Source organism: Tiliqua scincoides, chromosome 5, assembly GCF_035046505.1.
Source record: "Tiliqua scincoides isolate rTilSci1 chromosome 5, rTilSci1.hap2, whole genome shotgun sequence".
Lineage (NCBI taxonomy): Eukaryota > Metazoa > Chordata > Lepidosauria > Squamata > Scincidae > Tiliqua > Tiliqua scincoides.
Window position 1 is genome coordinate 80,372,985 of NC_089825.1, and position 15,348 is coordinate 80,388,332.

At 48.4% G+C, this 15,348-nt stretch overlaps 2 protein-coding genes across 2 annotated transcripts in view; one reads left to right on the forward strand and one right to left on the reverse strand.

Moving 5' to 3' along the window:
• Positions 1-4,364: 4,364 nt before the first annotated feature.
• NKIRAS2 (NFKB inhibitor interacting Ras like 2) lies at positions 4,365-11,846 on the reverse strand. Its single transcript, XM_066628627.1, has 4 exons — positions 11,783-11,846; positions 9,356-9,490; positions 7,898-8,139; positions 4,365-5,717 (listed from the first exon to the last, which is right to left on the reverse strand). The coding sequence occupies exons 2-4, from the start codon at positions 9,447-9,449 to the stop codon at positions 5,478-5,480; spliced, it is 576 nt and encodes a 191-aa protein (XP_066484724.1). The 5' UTR covers positions 9,450-9,490; positions 11,783-11,846; the 3' UTR covers positions 4,365-5,477.
• Positions 11,847-13,812: 1,966 nt separating this feature from the next.
• The window catches only part of DNAJC7 (DnaJ heat shock protein family (Hsp40) member C7), a 35,698-nt gene continuing 34,162 nt past the window's right edge, over positions 13,813-15,348 (forward strand). Inside the window, exon 1 of the mRNA XM_066627187.1 lies at positions 13,813-14,021. Coding sequence (XP_066483284.1) covers positions 13,903-14,021 — 119 coding nt within the window. The 5' untranslated portion in view covers positions 13,813-13,902. The remainder of the gene's footprint in view (positions 14,022-15,348) is intronic.

Here is a 15,348-nt window from a genome sequence, read left to right on the forward strand (position 1 = left end):
TTTGACTCATCTGCTTTGTTGGTGAAAGAGGGAGATGAAACTGCTTTTTTCCAAGGCCTCAAATTATTCACAAGCTCTGGTGGGGTGATGAACCCTGAACTCAAAATGTGTTGGTGCCTTTGGATTTTCTTTGCTCAGTCTTCACTGAGCCAATGGAATTTGCAGTCTTCACTTCTCTCCGGCATTTCTTGCTCTCTGTGCTACACAGGACAGGATGGATCCCTTGTCATGCAATGCAGGGAAAGCCTGAGCAAGCAGTGAATTACTGATGGGTCATGGGCAAGAGGCCTCATCTACACAGGCAGCAGACAAGATGAGTAAACTTCCCTGAACTGCATTTATTCTGCACATGCCCAATCTCGTCTGATCTTGGAAGCTAAGCAGGGTCAGGCCTGGATAGTACTTGGATGGGAGACCACTTGGGAATACCGGGTGCTGTAGGCTTATACCATAGTCTTTCGAGACTGAAGGTTGCCAACCATTTATTCAGGGGGAAATCCCTGACTGAATGCAGTCTCCCTGTGTTTAGAAAGCTAGATGTCACGGCAATGGGTTCTGTCTGTGGTTCCCAAGGGAGCCATGGAAACCATTCAGGGGAACCACAGAATCCTTGCAGAAAACCCACTGACCTATGCAGTGTATAGGATTGTAGACCTAATGGGGAGCCGTGGTCAATGGCCCAGTAGGTCAAGGGAACCGCCAGTCAAAAATAGTTGGGAACCACTGGGTTTCTGTCCTAGGCTTCTCCCTTACATCCTAGCTTTCTATGCATCCTTATTTTTTCTTCTGTGGTGGAGAGTTCAAACTTTTTTAAATACTTTATTTTATGAAATAAGAAAGGGAAAAAGCATAAAATACATAGAATGCACAAAAAATAGAGGCAAAAACAAATGGATAATACAAAGAAAAACCAGATATTTAAGCAATCAAAGGTATTACCTTCAGTATTATTACATACTTCACACAGCTATAAGTAGATTTCGAGGAATGGCTTCCAAATACAACCAGTCATAATTGTTGTTGGTATGCCATTAGCTCAAAAATCGATAAAATCAAAAGGCATTCAATCCCTTTGAGCAATAGCAGTTCGGCACTTATCCTTCCAGTGTTTCAATATCAGTCTTTTAGCCATTGTAAGGGCACAGTGAATTCATTTCCGCTGACTCATAGTTAGGGGTAAATAGTTCAAGAGGACATGTGTATCAGTAATTATCAAAAAAAGCATAAGAGTCTCACTGGATCAGGCCAAAGGCCCATCTAGTCCAACTTCCTGTATTTCACAGCGGTCCACCAGATGCCTCAGGGTACGGACAAGGCAACAAGATACCTTGGATAAATTGGATAATCTGTGGAACTGCTTGCCATAGGATGGGGTGATGGTGTCTGACCTAGAGGTCTTTACAAGGAGATTGGACAGATTTCTGAAGGAAATGAAGGCTAGAAATCTGGCCTTCCGAGGTAGCCCACTTCTAAAACCAGGAGGTTGCACATACCTATCATGGCTTGTAACCTGTGATGGACTTTTCCTTCACAATCCTGGTTGAAAAGTCCATCCCAGGTTACAAGCCATGATAGGTATTGTGCAACCTCCTGGTTTTAGAAGTGGGCTACCTGGGAAGGCCAGATTTCTAGCCTTCATTTCCTTCAGAAATCTGTCCAATCTCCTTGTAAAGACCTCTAGGTCAGACACCATCACCACATCCTATGGCAAGCAGTTCCACAGATTAATTTCATGCTGGCTAAAGAAATATTTTCAATTATTGTTGTAACACAGTATTTATGCTATTGATAGTTCTCCCCCCCCCCCCAAAAAAATATTGCAGAATATGACCCAGTGCATATACATAAGAGAAGCATCCAAAGTATTGCTTTGGAGCAGGGGTGTCCAAATTTGGCAGGAGGGCCACATCTCTCTGACACTGTGTTGGGGGCTGGGAAGAAAATTAATTTACATTTCAAATTTACATAAATGAATTTCTTAGAGATGAAACTTATATGAATGAATGAAGGTCTTGCAGTAGCTCAAGGCCTATAAAAGGCCTTGCACAAAGCAAGGCCAGCCTTTCCTTTGCTGCCACTGCTACATCACAGACGCAAAACAACAAGTAGTGGAGGGAGCCTTCGTCCCACAGCTCAGGTGAACAGTCGTCCTCATGCTGAGAGCAGTTGCATCAGGCCAGCACTGGCTCCAGCATGTCTCCGGAGGGCCAGCAGCTCATTGGAGACTGGGAGCTCCCCAAGTGCCGCAAGTGGCCCCTGGGCCAGGGTTTGGTCACCCCTGCTTTGGAGAGTCAAACATGACACCTACCATCACCAGAATGAGTTCCTTAAGCTGAGGGTCAAATGACATGTTACCCATCTTTGACAAGCAGGCTTAAAGCAGGAATTTGTCCTTTTAAGCCCCCATTTTAAAACTGGGGCCCAACACATGACTAGGGGATTTTTTCCCTTCACTATTTTGTGTCTAAATCTTTGCCCCAAAGCAGCAATTTCAGTGCTTTGGGGACAAACAGCTGTTTCAAAGAGGTTGTTCTTAGTGAAAACTTAAAAGACAGCAAGGGGGGAATGCTAACTTCCCCTATGCGCTGAACTCTCCTTCTTCCCATGGCTAGAGACTTGAAAAATCACTTCCTGCCTTAAGCCCATTTGTTAAAGATGCCTTTATGATTACGCGTTGTCTTGAAGAACAGTATAGTTCATGAACCGTTTTCCCACCTCATGTGCTATTCTGCTGCCTAAATCCAGTCTGCTAAAGTGTCGGTAGAGGGACTGCCTTGGGAGGTGGATTTTGAATGCCGTTGGGTACAGTTTAGGAGGGCTGCACCACAATAATGTCACTATATGCAAAGATTGGCCTTTAGGTCCTGAAGCTGGCCATCATGATGTGTGTCTAGGGTGCACCAACACTTTAAGGAGACTGACAGCCCAGTCCCCTGGTTGCTTTCCACTGATGGATCAAATGCTCTGTCAATGGAAGGACCACTTTGTTGGTGCTGTAGCTGCAGTGACAGTGCATGCGGCTGAACTGCCAGTGTACCACCAGAACACCCCACTCAGTGCCAGAGGAGGTGAGCTGGTGCAGGGAGTGGGCTCTGGGCAAAGAGAAGGGATCATGGCAGAGAGGGGGATCAGGGCCACTGGGAGGCATGTTAGGAGAGGAGGTGGATATCAGCAGCAATGGCACAGCTGATATTGTATGCCCCCTGCCCGACTATGACACAACCCCTTGAGTCCACCTGGACTTGCGCCAGCTAAAGAGCTGGCACAGATCCAAGTAGACCCATTGGGGACCATGGTGTGGCAGAGTAGGTAAGAATTTTGTTTACTTACCTCTCTGTCGTACCATGGTCTCCATCTGGCTCACAGGATGCAATAAGAGGCTATGTGCCACTGTGTCCTGTAGCTTGGCCGACAATAGAATTGGGCCATAACTGATATTAACTGCAACTGAAGCCTGCCCTAAACTCTGGCAAAAATTAATTCCTGAAATGAGCACAGACAGGACCCAAGTCTGTGTGGAAGCCGTGTCCTACTTACCTGGCCACTCTGTTGCTCCAATTTCAAGTGCTCTTGAGAATTTGTTGTATTGGCATAACACATGTCCATACCAGCTTACTGGGGCATGTTCAGGTACCTCCCACATAGGAAAGCAGTGCTACACTTATGACAGAAGGAATGTACCATACTAAGAGGAGGGCAGAAATAAAAGATTGGGGAACAACTCAAAGCAATGCTTGGGTTTCTACTAAAAAAAATGAAGGTTTAGCACCCCCTTATGGTCACAACTAGAAATCGCACCATTTTCCTGCTGTCAGTTGGGTGGTCCGACATTGGCAAGCTTTCATTGCCAATGCCTTGACCTTTTCTCCTTTCAGTTTACTTCTGTTACTAACGCTAAATTTGCTGCTTAAAAGGCTCCATGGAGGAGTGGCACTAAAAGGCATGATAATAAATAAATAAATAAATGTTGAAAAAAGGAAAAATCCCCAAAGAGAATAATTATTTCCACATTGCTGTTAAGGAAATTCACAGTGCAATCCTAGGCATGTCTACTCAGAAGCAAGTCTCGCTGAGTTCAATGAAGCCTACTCCCAGGAAAGTATGTATAGGATTGTAGCCTAAAATGGTTATTTCTTTTTAAAGTTTCTACATTTATTTTAATAGCATTTCACTCAAGAACCAAAGCAACTAATAATTCATAAAAAGAATCCATAAATAATTTTTTAGAAAGACCAAAGTCCCAGCTTGTGACTGGGACAATATTCCTTCCCTGTTCTATCTTATACTCAAGACATATTTTATTTATGTAAGACATTTTTACTTCAGTTTCTCTTAAACACAAATCACCTTCCATACTCTATAAACAGTGCCGAATCCAATTTTAATCAGCATTTAAATGATTCATATTAACAAAAGAAGATGAGAGTCCACTATTAAGTCCAATTGACCCACAAGTTTCTTAAGACAGTTGGTTAATGTAGATTATCCATAATCAAAGAAACAATGTTTGCAAAAGTCATTCATGGGGCAAGTTAAATCAAGCCCATCCTACACACTGGGGCACTTTTAAATATATGAAAATGTAACTTAAATTGACTGCAACTGCATTATTGTGATAACACTTTTCTTTCAACCATTTGTACCCTGCTTTTAATAATAAAGAAAAAGCAGTATTCCTCACCCATACTTCTTTTCCTTCCTTCTTTCTATAACTGTTAGAAGTTGTGGATGGGAAAGCAGTTCACTGTTTCTTAGGAGGTAAACAATGAACTGCTAAAACCTTTTTCTGTAAATGGCTCCCATTAGCTCAAACTCTGCATATAGCTTAGCTTGGCCAGGTGTGCAATCTATAGGGAAGGAGGTGCTCACATGTAGGGAGGAAATTCCACTGTCTCATTTTATCATTGTTGCAGCTGCTCCACCCAATAGCATCCCCTCCCTTTCCCATAGTATGTGGAGCAAACAAAGCAAGACTGCTCGAATGAGATCACACTGAGAGTAGGCTCTCCTCTCTCCGTGATGGTCTTCAGGACCCCAGTCGAGAGCAGAAACCCTGATACATCTAACACAGGTTTCTAAAATGCAGACAGCTAGAAAAACAAAAGAGTGACACACAAACACAACCCAAGCAGGCAAACAAAAAAGGTTAAAATTTCAACCACCCATGTCATCCAGCCAGCATGTTTATCACAAAATACATTTTGACACCTGCTGGCCACTAAACTTCCACTTGAACTTGCCGGCTTTAAACATGTTTCATTTCATGTGACAAGTTAAAGGAATTTCCACTTGGAGCACACTGAGCTTGAACAAAAGGAAAAAAACTAAACAGAAAGATGGAGAGCGGAGGAAGGAGAAAATGGTACTTCCTCTGGGATCTGCTGCTGGTAGCTTCTGCCTTGCATTGATTCGTAGTAAAGTCAGTCCCTTGCATGCATGCATTTTTACAAGAGATAAAAGGGGCATCGCCCCCTGTTTCACCCATCTACAGAACCACTGCTTTTGTTCTTGCGGCTGAGTGGAAAGGCAGACTTGCTCTGCGGCTGCGTCATCTTGCTGGCCAGGTAGACAAAGGGTTCAATAAGGGTCCGGCGGTCAGCCACTGAGACCTCCCACAGCTTCACTTTCTCTGCCTTGGCCCAGTGCTGCACGATATCGTGGTCCACGCGTCGCTGCTCTTGCAAGTCACACTTGTTGCCTAAGACCACAATGGTGACCTATCATGAGTTAGAAAAAAGATAAGTTAGTTGAGACAATAAAAGCACAGATTGCTCAAAGTGGGAGGACCAAGGCTAGCCTCCCAGTGACACTGATCCTGCTTTGGGTGCTGAATGAAGGGTGCAGAGCAGAGTCCACAGTTTTGTTGAAAAGATATTGCCCATGTTGATGAATCTAGCCCAAGTCTGAATGCCCAGAGGATGCAACTTCTCAAGAGATGGAGGAATAGCTGGCACAGTTTTAGGTCTCCAGTAAGGATCCTGCCACAGTTTTTAAAATGAGGCTGTTATTGCAGGTAAAGCAAACGGGCTTCCTGAGAGTCTCTGTCAGGAGCAAGCTATCACCCATATTCCCTATTTTATTTTATTCCATGCCATCAGCCCCTGAGCCAAAGGGAGAGGGACAGGAATTGTTGTACAGAGCCAAACTAAACATGCCTTTACTCACAAGTTTGGTTATGATATGCTTGCTTTTTCCTTGTAAAAATGTGCAGGGGGCCCTGATCAAAATGGTGACAAGGTAAGCAACTTTCATCCTTTCCCCCTGCTGCAATTCCAATCTGAATTGGAGCCTCCCACATGTGGTGTTTGCTCTGTAGGAAAAAAATACCTCACATTGGAGCCAATGGAAGCAGTTTTTCCTGACAGAGTGTGGTGCCTGATCCAGATCAAGACCTCAGAAGGGGTTAGAGCTGAAGCTCCCTGCCCTCCTATGATTCTAACTTAAAATGGCGATGGGGGCTGCACAATGCAATAGACATTTTTTGAAAGCCAACATACCATGAAGAGATGTAACTAGGGTGGAGCCTGAGGGGCACCTGCTTTAGGCACTACACTAGGTGCAACATGAAAGGCAGGCACTTCCAGGTTTGCCGAGAAGGTACTGACAGTTTCATGCCCCTTCTCCTGTGGGAGCTCCCCTTCTGGGGAGTGCAAAGCCGCCAGCACCTCCTCCAGAGAGAGCCAAAGTTACATCACAATGTGACATTGTGATGTCACTGCCCCAGGAGCCAGAGCCAGCCCAGGAGGGTTGCAAACATGTCATAAAGCTGATTTGCACCTCCCTTGGAGTTAGCCACGCCAGCGCATGGAGGTGTGCCGGCCCACGCAGGCCAGATCTAAGTACTGCAGCGGCAGCAGGTGCATCTGGGCTGGCTGAGTTTGGCCACCTTGGGGGTCTGGGCGTGTTGGAAGGGAGGGAGGAGGCATTTTGGGGTGGAGGAGGGTGGTTGGTGGGCAGGCAGGCGGGCAGGTGGGGAGCAGGAGGTGGGGCCGGGATCTGACAGTTAAGCTGGATCCTAGCCCCGTTCCCAGGCAGCAGCTCAAGGCTGCTCTGTTCTGCTCAGATCTGCACCATCTCCTCAGGTGGTGCAGATCTGAGTAGACCCATTGGGGCCGCTGCAGCTCTCCCCGGGGTAAGGGGAATATTTTCCTCTTGCCCTGAGCTGAGCCTCAGCCAATCCCAAACATGCACTGGATACAGCGCAGGCCTGTTGGCCTGCCTGTTTTAGCACAAGTTGGGATTGCGCTGTAAGTTCATAACAAAAGTAATAATACAAACAAGGGATATGAAATGAATTTGTTGCTCAGTCTCTTATCCAGGACACTCCACCAACTCTTGCAGTAGCTCAATCTTAACTGAACCCACTATCACCCCTCCCACTGATGCAACCACGTTAGTGGAGTGCATGCTGTATCTTGCAGGGTATGGGCAACCCTATAGGCCTTCTCAAGATAAAGGAACATTTGCTCCCCTACCTCAGGGAAGGCTTCCCTTTCCCCAGTTGATCTCATTGAATCTGCGCCAGTCATTTTCCTAGTGCAAAACTAAGGAGAACGAGGGAACGGGAACAAGGGAAGGAATGGGGATAGGATCCTGGCACACAGCTGGTGCTATCAGGTTCCCCCTTTCCCAAGCCCCCTCCCAGATGCCTCCTCCCCACCCAGACACTCCCCCATTGTGCCTCATTCCTCCCATCATTTGCCCTTGCTGCCAACTTACCAGTGCTGGCAATGGGTGGCTTCTCTGCTGGTATGCATGCAGCCACCAGCCATGCACACCTTGACATGCATACCATGGTAGTGGTACTTCCACTGGTGGAATGTGATTCCGCTGGCAAATCCTAGTTGGTTAAGATTGGGCCCAGAGACTCTTACGCCATTGGGTGTGGTTCACCTACCTCCTTCTTATCCTTGCATTTGTCTATCTCCTTCTTGAGCATTTCAGCCCTCTTGAAAGATTCCTTGCTGTCAATGCTGTAAACCAGCACATAGCCATCCGTGCAGGAGAAGCAGTGCTTGGGCAGCTCCAGATTATCTCGCAAGCCTCGAGTGTCATAGAAACGCACCTGCTCCCGTACCCCTCGGTCAGTCTCAATGGAGCCCACGTAGATGTCCTCCTGGGTTTCGATCATCTCTGAACCTGCAGGGAGGCAACCAAGCAGATGGTATGATTTCCATAAGCACAGAAAAAATTCTTTGCAAGAAAGATTTTTATCTTAATATGTGAAGTCTCCAAATTATGTCCTGCTACCTAGTCCCTCCAAAGGCAAAAGTCCTTGGCAGTTACAGGCTGACATCTCTCCTTCAGTATTATCTAGTTCTCACAGCTACTGAAGCTATTTCCAGCATTCACTTATTCTGGACAGCAGTCTGCTGATACCAAATCTGTTTTTCCAAACTTTTTTCTGCTCTGTGTGTGAAGCGGAACACTAGCCTGTGAACTGAGTATATACAGGTAGTCCCTAACTTACATCCTGGTTCTGTTCTGGAACCCTGTCCAGAAGCCCAAATCAATATGTCAGAACAGTGCTATCCCACCTGCGTGAAAACACAAGGCCAGAGAGACTACACCTGCACAAAAGCACCAACATGGCTATCCATAAGATGGGACATGTTTAAGTCAACATAAGAACATAAGAACAGCCCCACTGGATCACGCATAGGCCCATCTAGTCCAGCTTCCTGTATCTCACAGTGACCCACCAAAAGCCTCAGGGAGCACACAAGACAACAAGAGACCTGCATACTGATGCCCTCCCTTGCATCTGGCATTCTGACGTAGCCCAGATATAGTCAAGGACTACCTGTATATGAAATTGCATCAACTACCTTTAGCCAGGTAGTGCAAGTCAGCCCCAGCAGGTAGGCTGGGTAGGACCCATTGGACTGGGGCAGAGAAGACAAAGAAAACAAGGAATCCACAAAACTGCTTAGCTGTGTGGTCTTTCCACAATAGTAAGGATTTCAAAGTTTCACAGGAAGCCTCTTTCCTATTGAACCTTATGCCACAGCTTTCCTTAAGGAAAACATGGAGAAAAATAAGGAAGTAAATGGGATTCAATCATCACCCACCCATTATCCCAAAACCCAACCAAACCAACCTTTCACCCACCAACCAAAAGCCACACTATGTATTAAATTCTACCAGTGATAGTTTCTCTCTGGTCAATAAGAACGATAGCAACTCAGCCACCAGCTGAGGTGAGAAGGGTCTACAGGTAGACAACTAGACTGCTTTTATCCTCACAACAGCTTCATCAGGTAAATTAGCCGAGGAGAGTATGTCTCAAGGCTGAACCTCATGTTTCACTGTTGAAAAAGGATGTGAGCTTCACACAGCAAAAGCCAACGCTCACCAACCACGTGGTTCCCATAGAGAAGCTGTTCCAGGATGGAGGTCTTCCCAACAGCTGCTTGCCCACACACGACCACTTTGCAACTCTTTCCCATCTTTGGTTGGTGGGCAGGAGGGCGAAGGAGAATTCAGGAAGCTATGAAGATAGAGTGAAAATATATATTGCAGAGGCACAAACATGCTCACACACTTGCACGTCAGGGAGGATCTTTCAGGAGGCTCTCATCAGGCTGCCTGATACCGAGATGTATACTGGTAAGATGGATCAAAGGGCAGGATTGGATGGGCCCAAGGGACAGACAACCCAATTCTGAGCTGCCAAGCGCCTGAGGCTGCAGCATCCTGCACGCTCCAGGCAGCTGCAGTTCCTCAGGAGAACTTTTGTCCCCTTCCCCTGGGTAAAGCAAGTAGCCCCACAATGGGGCTGCTTGATTCTATGGCGACCCAAAGATCGGTTGGGCAACCAGCATGTTGGGCAACCAGCATGGAGGTTCTGGATCTGCTCCCTCCCCCCGGAATGCCTCCTCCCCGTCTCTACCTACCTCTCTGCTGCTCAGCGGTCCTAGCACCAGCGCTAGGGCCCACAAACATGCCTTATGGCAGTGAGCCAGCACACAAAGTTTAGGATTGGGCCCAGAGGCATTGCAAGGTCCAGCAAACTGCCTGGGATTTGCATATATAATCTGACTCCGGGCACAATCCTAACCCGTGCTGGAGCAGGCAAGCCAGGAGGCTTGCACTGCATCCAACGCAGGATTGCAGCAAGCAGCAGCTCAGCCATGGGCAAGGGGAAGCTATTCCCCTTACCCGTGGGTAAGAGCTGCGTGCCCCTATGGGTCTCCTCGGACCTGCACCACCTCCGGAGGTGGTACAAGTCCGAGGAGAGCGGAGCAGCTTGAAGCCACTCCGCTTGCCCCGGGGACAGGGGTTGGGATCCGGCATAACCGCCGGCTCCCCGCGTGCCTGCCCCCAGGCCCGCCCTCCCCCCGTCCAGTAACGCCCCCTCCCCACGCCCCCCACCCCTACCTTTGCCACTTATGTCAGCACGCTTGCCGACACAAGTGGCGGCGCAGGAGCCACGGTGGAGGCTTCTGCCTCCATCCGCACGTCGGCACATCTGAATGTGCCAACGCAGCTCCCGCCTAAGGAGGTGCAAATGTGCTTTACGGCACGTTCACGACCCTCCAGGGCCACCTATACCGGCATAACTGCCAGTTAGGATTGCGCCCTCCAGCTTGCTAATAAGACTACTGTATAGGGTTTTTATCTCCTTACAAGGGATTCAGCCAGTGACACTGTTGGCTGTGGCTTGTGGCTGGGGTTTCCATTTTCTTCCATGTCTTTTTTGTCCTGTAAGTATCACCAGAGACCTTAACAGGTGGCAAACTTCTGACCTCATTTAAGAGCTGGTGCAGTGGTTCAATAAGCAGTTGTGGGGAGCACAACTGCCTTGTACAATTGCCTGTCCCAGTTTTGTCCTGAATTGATTTTGTACACTGTTGCCAATGTGATTCTCCAGTATGTAGGCGTGGGGAAGCTGCTTTGGGGTGGCATATTACTTCTATGCAAGCACATCACTCAAAAGATTAGATAGTATATGTGAGGGAATAAGGGCCCAATCCTAATTCTGGAACTGACCAACAAATCCAATTCTCTTTTATTAAAATGTAACAGGGTCAATGAGTTTCTTGCCCCATAGAAGCATTGTTAGCTACAAGATAGTACTAGTTACTACTGTTGTGAACAGGTCACAGTTTTCATCTCGTACGTATTTAGGAGCTGCATAGAAGTGTCAGAGACCTACTACAGCTTCTTATATTTTGTATTCTTGCCTTTTGTCTCAATATTTACTTTGCTGTTGTTTTGCACCACTCTGTGTGCGCCTGCTGCGAATAACACTAAAAAATAAATACTTGTATGGCACTTTAGAGCACTCAAAACATTACACATTTATTACCCTGTTGTTATACTTCCAACAACTCTGTAAGGTAGGTATTGCATCTGGGGAGGGGAGACTGAGAGGGAGTGGCTTGGCTAAGGCCACCAAATTTGGTGGCAGAGGTGAGATTCACACAAGATAGGTCCTGATTAGCAGCTCAGGCTCTCATCCTCTACATTGCATCTGCTCTTGTGCAGCATGTCGTGCTCTAGTCCACAACAGCATAAAGCACAATCAGTGTGTCAGTCTTTAGAGCACCACCACTTTGCTGTGTACTGGATTGTATAATTCTATTCACCAGATAGCCAGTATTGACTGCTACTCTGTGATGAGTGTTCACTCAGTGACAAACCCATCACACAACCTGTCACTTTGGGTCATTAATGCTGTTACTTTTCTGAAATTGTGCATCCTGCTGGCAGATTGATCCAAGAAAGCCCTGCCAATCCCGGTTGTTCTTGCATAGCTGCAAGAGTAATGCAAACTTACCTTCACAAGGCACGCCTGTCTTTGCTTTCAGGCTACCCTCCTGCTTACAGTCTTGCTCAGGAGAGGAACTGAGAGTCAACAAGGCAGCAGTGCTGAGAGAAGAAGAGCAGAGAGGAGGATACAGCCTATAGCTCCATCTAGGGTTTCATCCACAATGGTGCTTTACTGCAAGCTTTCCATAAGGCAGAGAGCACTTTTGAAAAGACTGCATCATGCAGAGGAGCTGCACCAAGCATAGGTGTTGTGTGGAAGATAAACATATGACTCTGGAGACAGTGATTATACATCTTCTTCTCACACCACATAATTAACTTATGGAATTCACAGCCACAAGATGTGGATGGCCATTGGCTCAGAAGGCTTTATGAAAGGATTAGATTAATGGATTAGATTATTATAGCTATTCACAGCTATAGTACATAATAACTAATAGAATGTATGTATTTCTCAAAGGGCTGGGAGGAATCTCCAGTGTGTGAACTTGTTTAAGGTATTTGGTACATGTCTGTTGAAACTCAATGGACCTCATCCGGTTCAGCAGAGCTCTTCTTATACAGTTACACATGATCTGGTTAATCTTATTTCTCTTCTTGAGGATGAAGAGTTGCTTTTAAAAAAATTGCTTGGGAGTTTGGGAGTAAAAGGCACACCCAAATTTTGGAAGATCCAATATTGTTTTCCAAACAAGTTCACTGAAGTTGAATACATCCACCAAGGGGCTGTGAATTTTGGTGCAAATCCTGGAAAAACTACCACTATCACCTCTCTCTCTCTCTCTCTCTCTCTCTCTCTCAATTCCAAAATGATGGTTCTAGGGGGTCCCATTTTTCTCCCTGAAATCTGTGATAGATAGATAGATAGATAGATAGATAGATAGATAGATAGATAGATAGATAGATAGATAGATAGATAGATAGAGGACCTTTATTGGCATACAAAACAAACACAAATGCAACAACACAACAAAGAGAACAACAGTAGTGAATACAAGCCTTTGATATATAATACATACCAACTGAATAAATCAGGTATATTTGTCCCATATAAAACACAGTGGGAAATCTGTGTATTTATTCAAAAGCAAATCTCAAGAACGCTGGTGCACAAATTCTCACATCAACTGAAGCTCGGTGTTCAAAGGTGTGGCAAGCACCGATTATGACTACTATCATGGAGCCATTTCTGCCCAACGTTGCATATGCGCCACAGGGATCAAACGTGTGCACACCTTGGGGCTGGGCAGAAGTGGGTTAAGGCCCAAGCAGGGCACACAAATGCAGGTCTATGTCTTTATTGCAGGGCAGCTCAGGCAGTGTGTGGTTTTCTGTGGACTGGGGATTCAGGTGTCTGCCTGGCCAGGTGTGTCCTCCGACAGGCACGGGCCTAACCCAAGAGACAAAATGAAGGGAGCCAAGTGAGGAAGGATTCTGTGGGGACAGGCTGGCCCTGCTGCCATAAGTCAGTGTTATGATGTGACAGGAAGGTACGGTGGGTGGGGAGGCAGGGGAGGCAGAGCCTCCCCACTGGAGTCCTTCGAAAAGCACCGCCGCCGTGGGAGGCACCCACAACCCACGCTCAACGCTTGGGTGCCTCCCACGGCGATGGTGCTTTTCGAAGGACTCCGGTGGGGAGGCTCTGCCTCCCCTGCCTCCCCACCCACCGCACCTCCCTGTCACATGACATGCTGCTGTGCTAGGCCTCCCACCGGTCCTCTCCTCAGGCTGGCACTGCTTTCCCTGCCCCACAGGCAGTGTCAGGACTTGAACGCAGGACCCTCTGCATGCCCAGCAGGCCTATTGGGGGGAAGCATCACACAGCCCCATCTCTGCGCAGGGCTTTCAGGCGCCTCCTTGTGGCGGACAAAACCCCCGCCTCAGCGCCCAGCGCTGCCTCGAGCTCTGCTTAGGCTCTCCAGGCTGCCCCCTCCTGGCGCTAGGACCCAGCAGACGCCTCTTGGAGGACTGCGTCCCGATCGGAAGTGGCCTTTCTAGCAGTCTCGGCCCTTCTCCTCGCTCTCCGGATGTGGATGAGCGAACTTCCGCTCCCTTCTCTCTCTCGCTGTCTCGCTCGTTCTCGTCCCGGCTCGGCGGCCGTTGCTCGCGGCAGGAAGGAAAAGGAAGATGGCGGCGGCGGGCGGCGAGTGCGACGTGATTATGGCGCCGGCCGCGGCTGTGTCGGCCCCGCACCCGGAGGCGTCGGGGATGCTGAGCGACGAGGACGAGGACGCGGGGACGCGCAGGTAGGACTCCCCCCCAGCCCTGCGCGCCCGTCTGGAGTGAGGTTGTGCTCCCTGCTAAGGGGGGGGGGACTGGGCAGGGGGCGGAGCCTGCACCCTGAGGGGGAGGGGCTGCTTGGGGCTGGACGGAGACGGAGCCTGCACCCTGTGGGGGGCTGCTTGGGCTGGACAGGAGAGCGGAGCCTGTACCCTGAGGAGGGCTAGGCAGGGGGCGGAGCCTGCACCCTGAGGGGGAGGGGCTCCTGGGGGCTGGACAGGGATGGAGCATGCCCCCTGAGGGGGGCTGCTTGGGGGGCTGGACAGGAGGGCAGAGTCTGCACCCTGAGGGGGGACTGGGCAGCGGGCGGAACCTACACCCTGAGGGGGGGTACTGTTGGGGGCTGGCAGGGGGTGGAGCGTGCACCCTGAGGGGGGCTGGACAGGGGGCAGAGCCTGCACCCTGAGGGGGAGGGAAGCGAGGAAGGAGTGCCCTTGCTGTAGGGAAGAGGTGTCCAGAAGGCGCTGGGCTGGGGTGGGCACTGACACTGGCCCACTTCTCCCCAGGGGTTCATGAATGAGAAACTGGCTTCAAGCTCAAGCCAGGATCAGTGGGGGTTGGTATAGTTAAGTAGAACCTCCATGGGCAGGAGCATGTTACCCCTGAAATGGGTTGGGAGGGATGCTGCTTTTATGCTATGCTCATAGGCTTGCTTGGAGGGTCTGAGTAGCCACTGTCAGATGAAGACAGGCTCTTGGTCCAGAAGGAGCCTTGGCCATTCTTGAGGTTGTAACAGGGATGGGAGGATTGACAGCAGCGCTTGGTCCCCAAAGGGAGAGGTACTGATGCTCAGGATGGAAGTCAGTCATTGTGCCATGGTAGTCCTTCCTCCTAATCTCAGATGCATGTTTGCCCCTGTGTATTTACCTGTGCTGTGGTGTTGGACTTTTGAGCTGTGCTGTGGTGTGGGGACTTCTGAGAGTCCCCTGGACTACAAGGAGATCAAATTAGTCAATCCTATAGGAAATCAACCCTGACTGTTCATTGGAAGGACATAAGCTGAAGCTTAAGTACTTTGGTCATCCCATGAGAAGGGAGTACTCTTTAGAAATGGCCCTGATGCTGGGAAAAATTGAAGGCCAAAGGAGAATGGGACGGCAGAGGATGCAATGGTTAGATAGATGGTTAGACAGGGAGGTCTGGCGTGCTGTGGTCTATGGGGTCACAAAGAGTCGGACACGACTTAACGACTGAACAACAACATTTACCTGTGCAGGTACAGGCACAGTCCTTCCTTCTAATCTCAGATGCCTGTTTACCTGTGTGTATTTAGCTGTGCAGGTACAGGCTGTA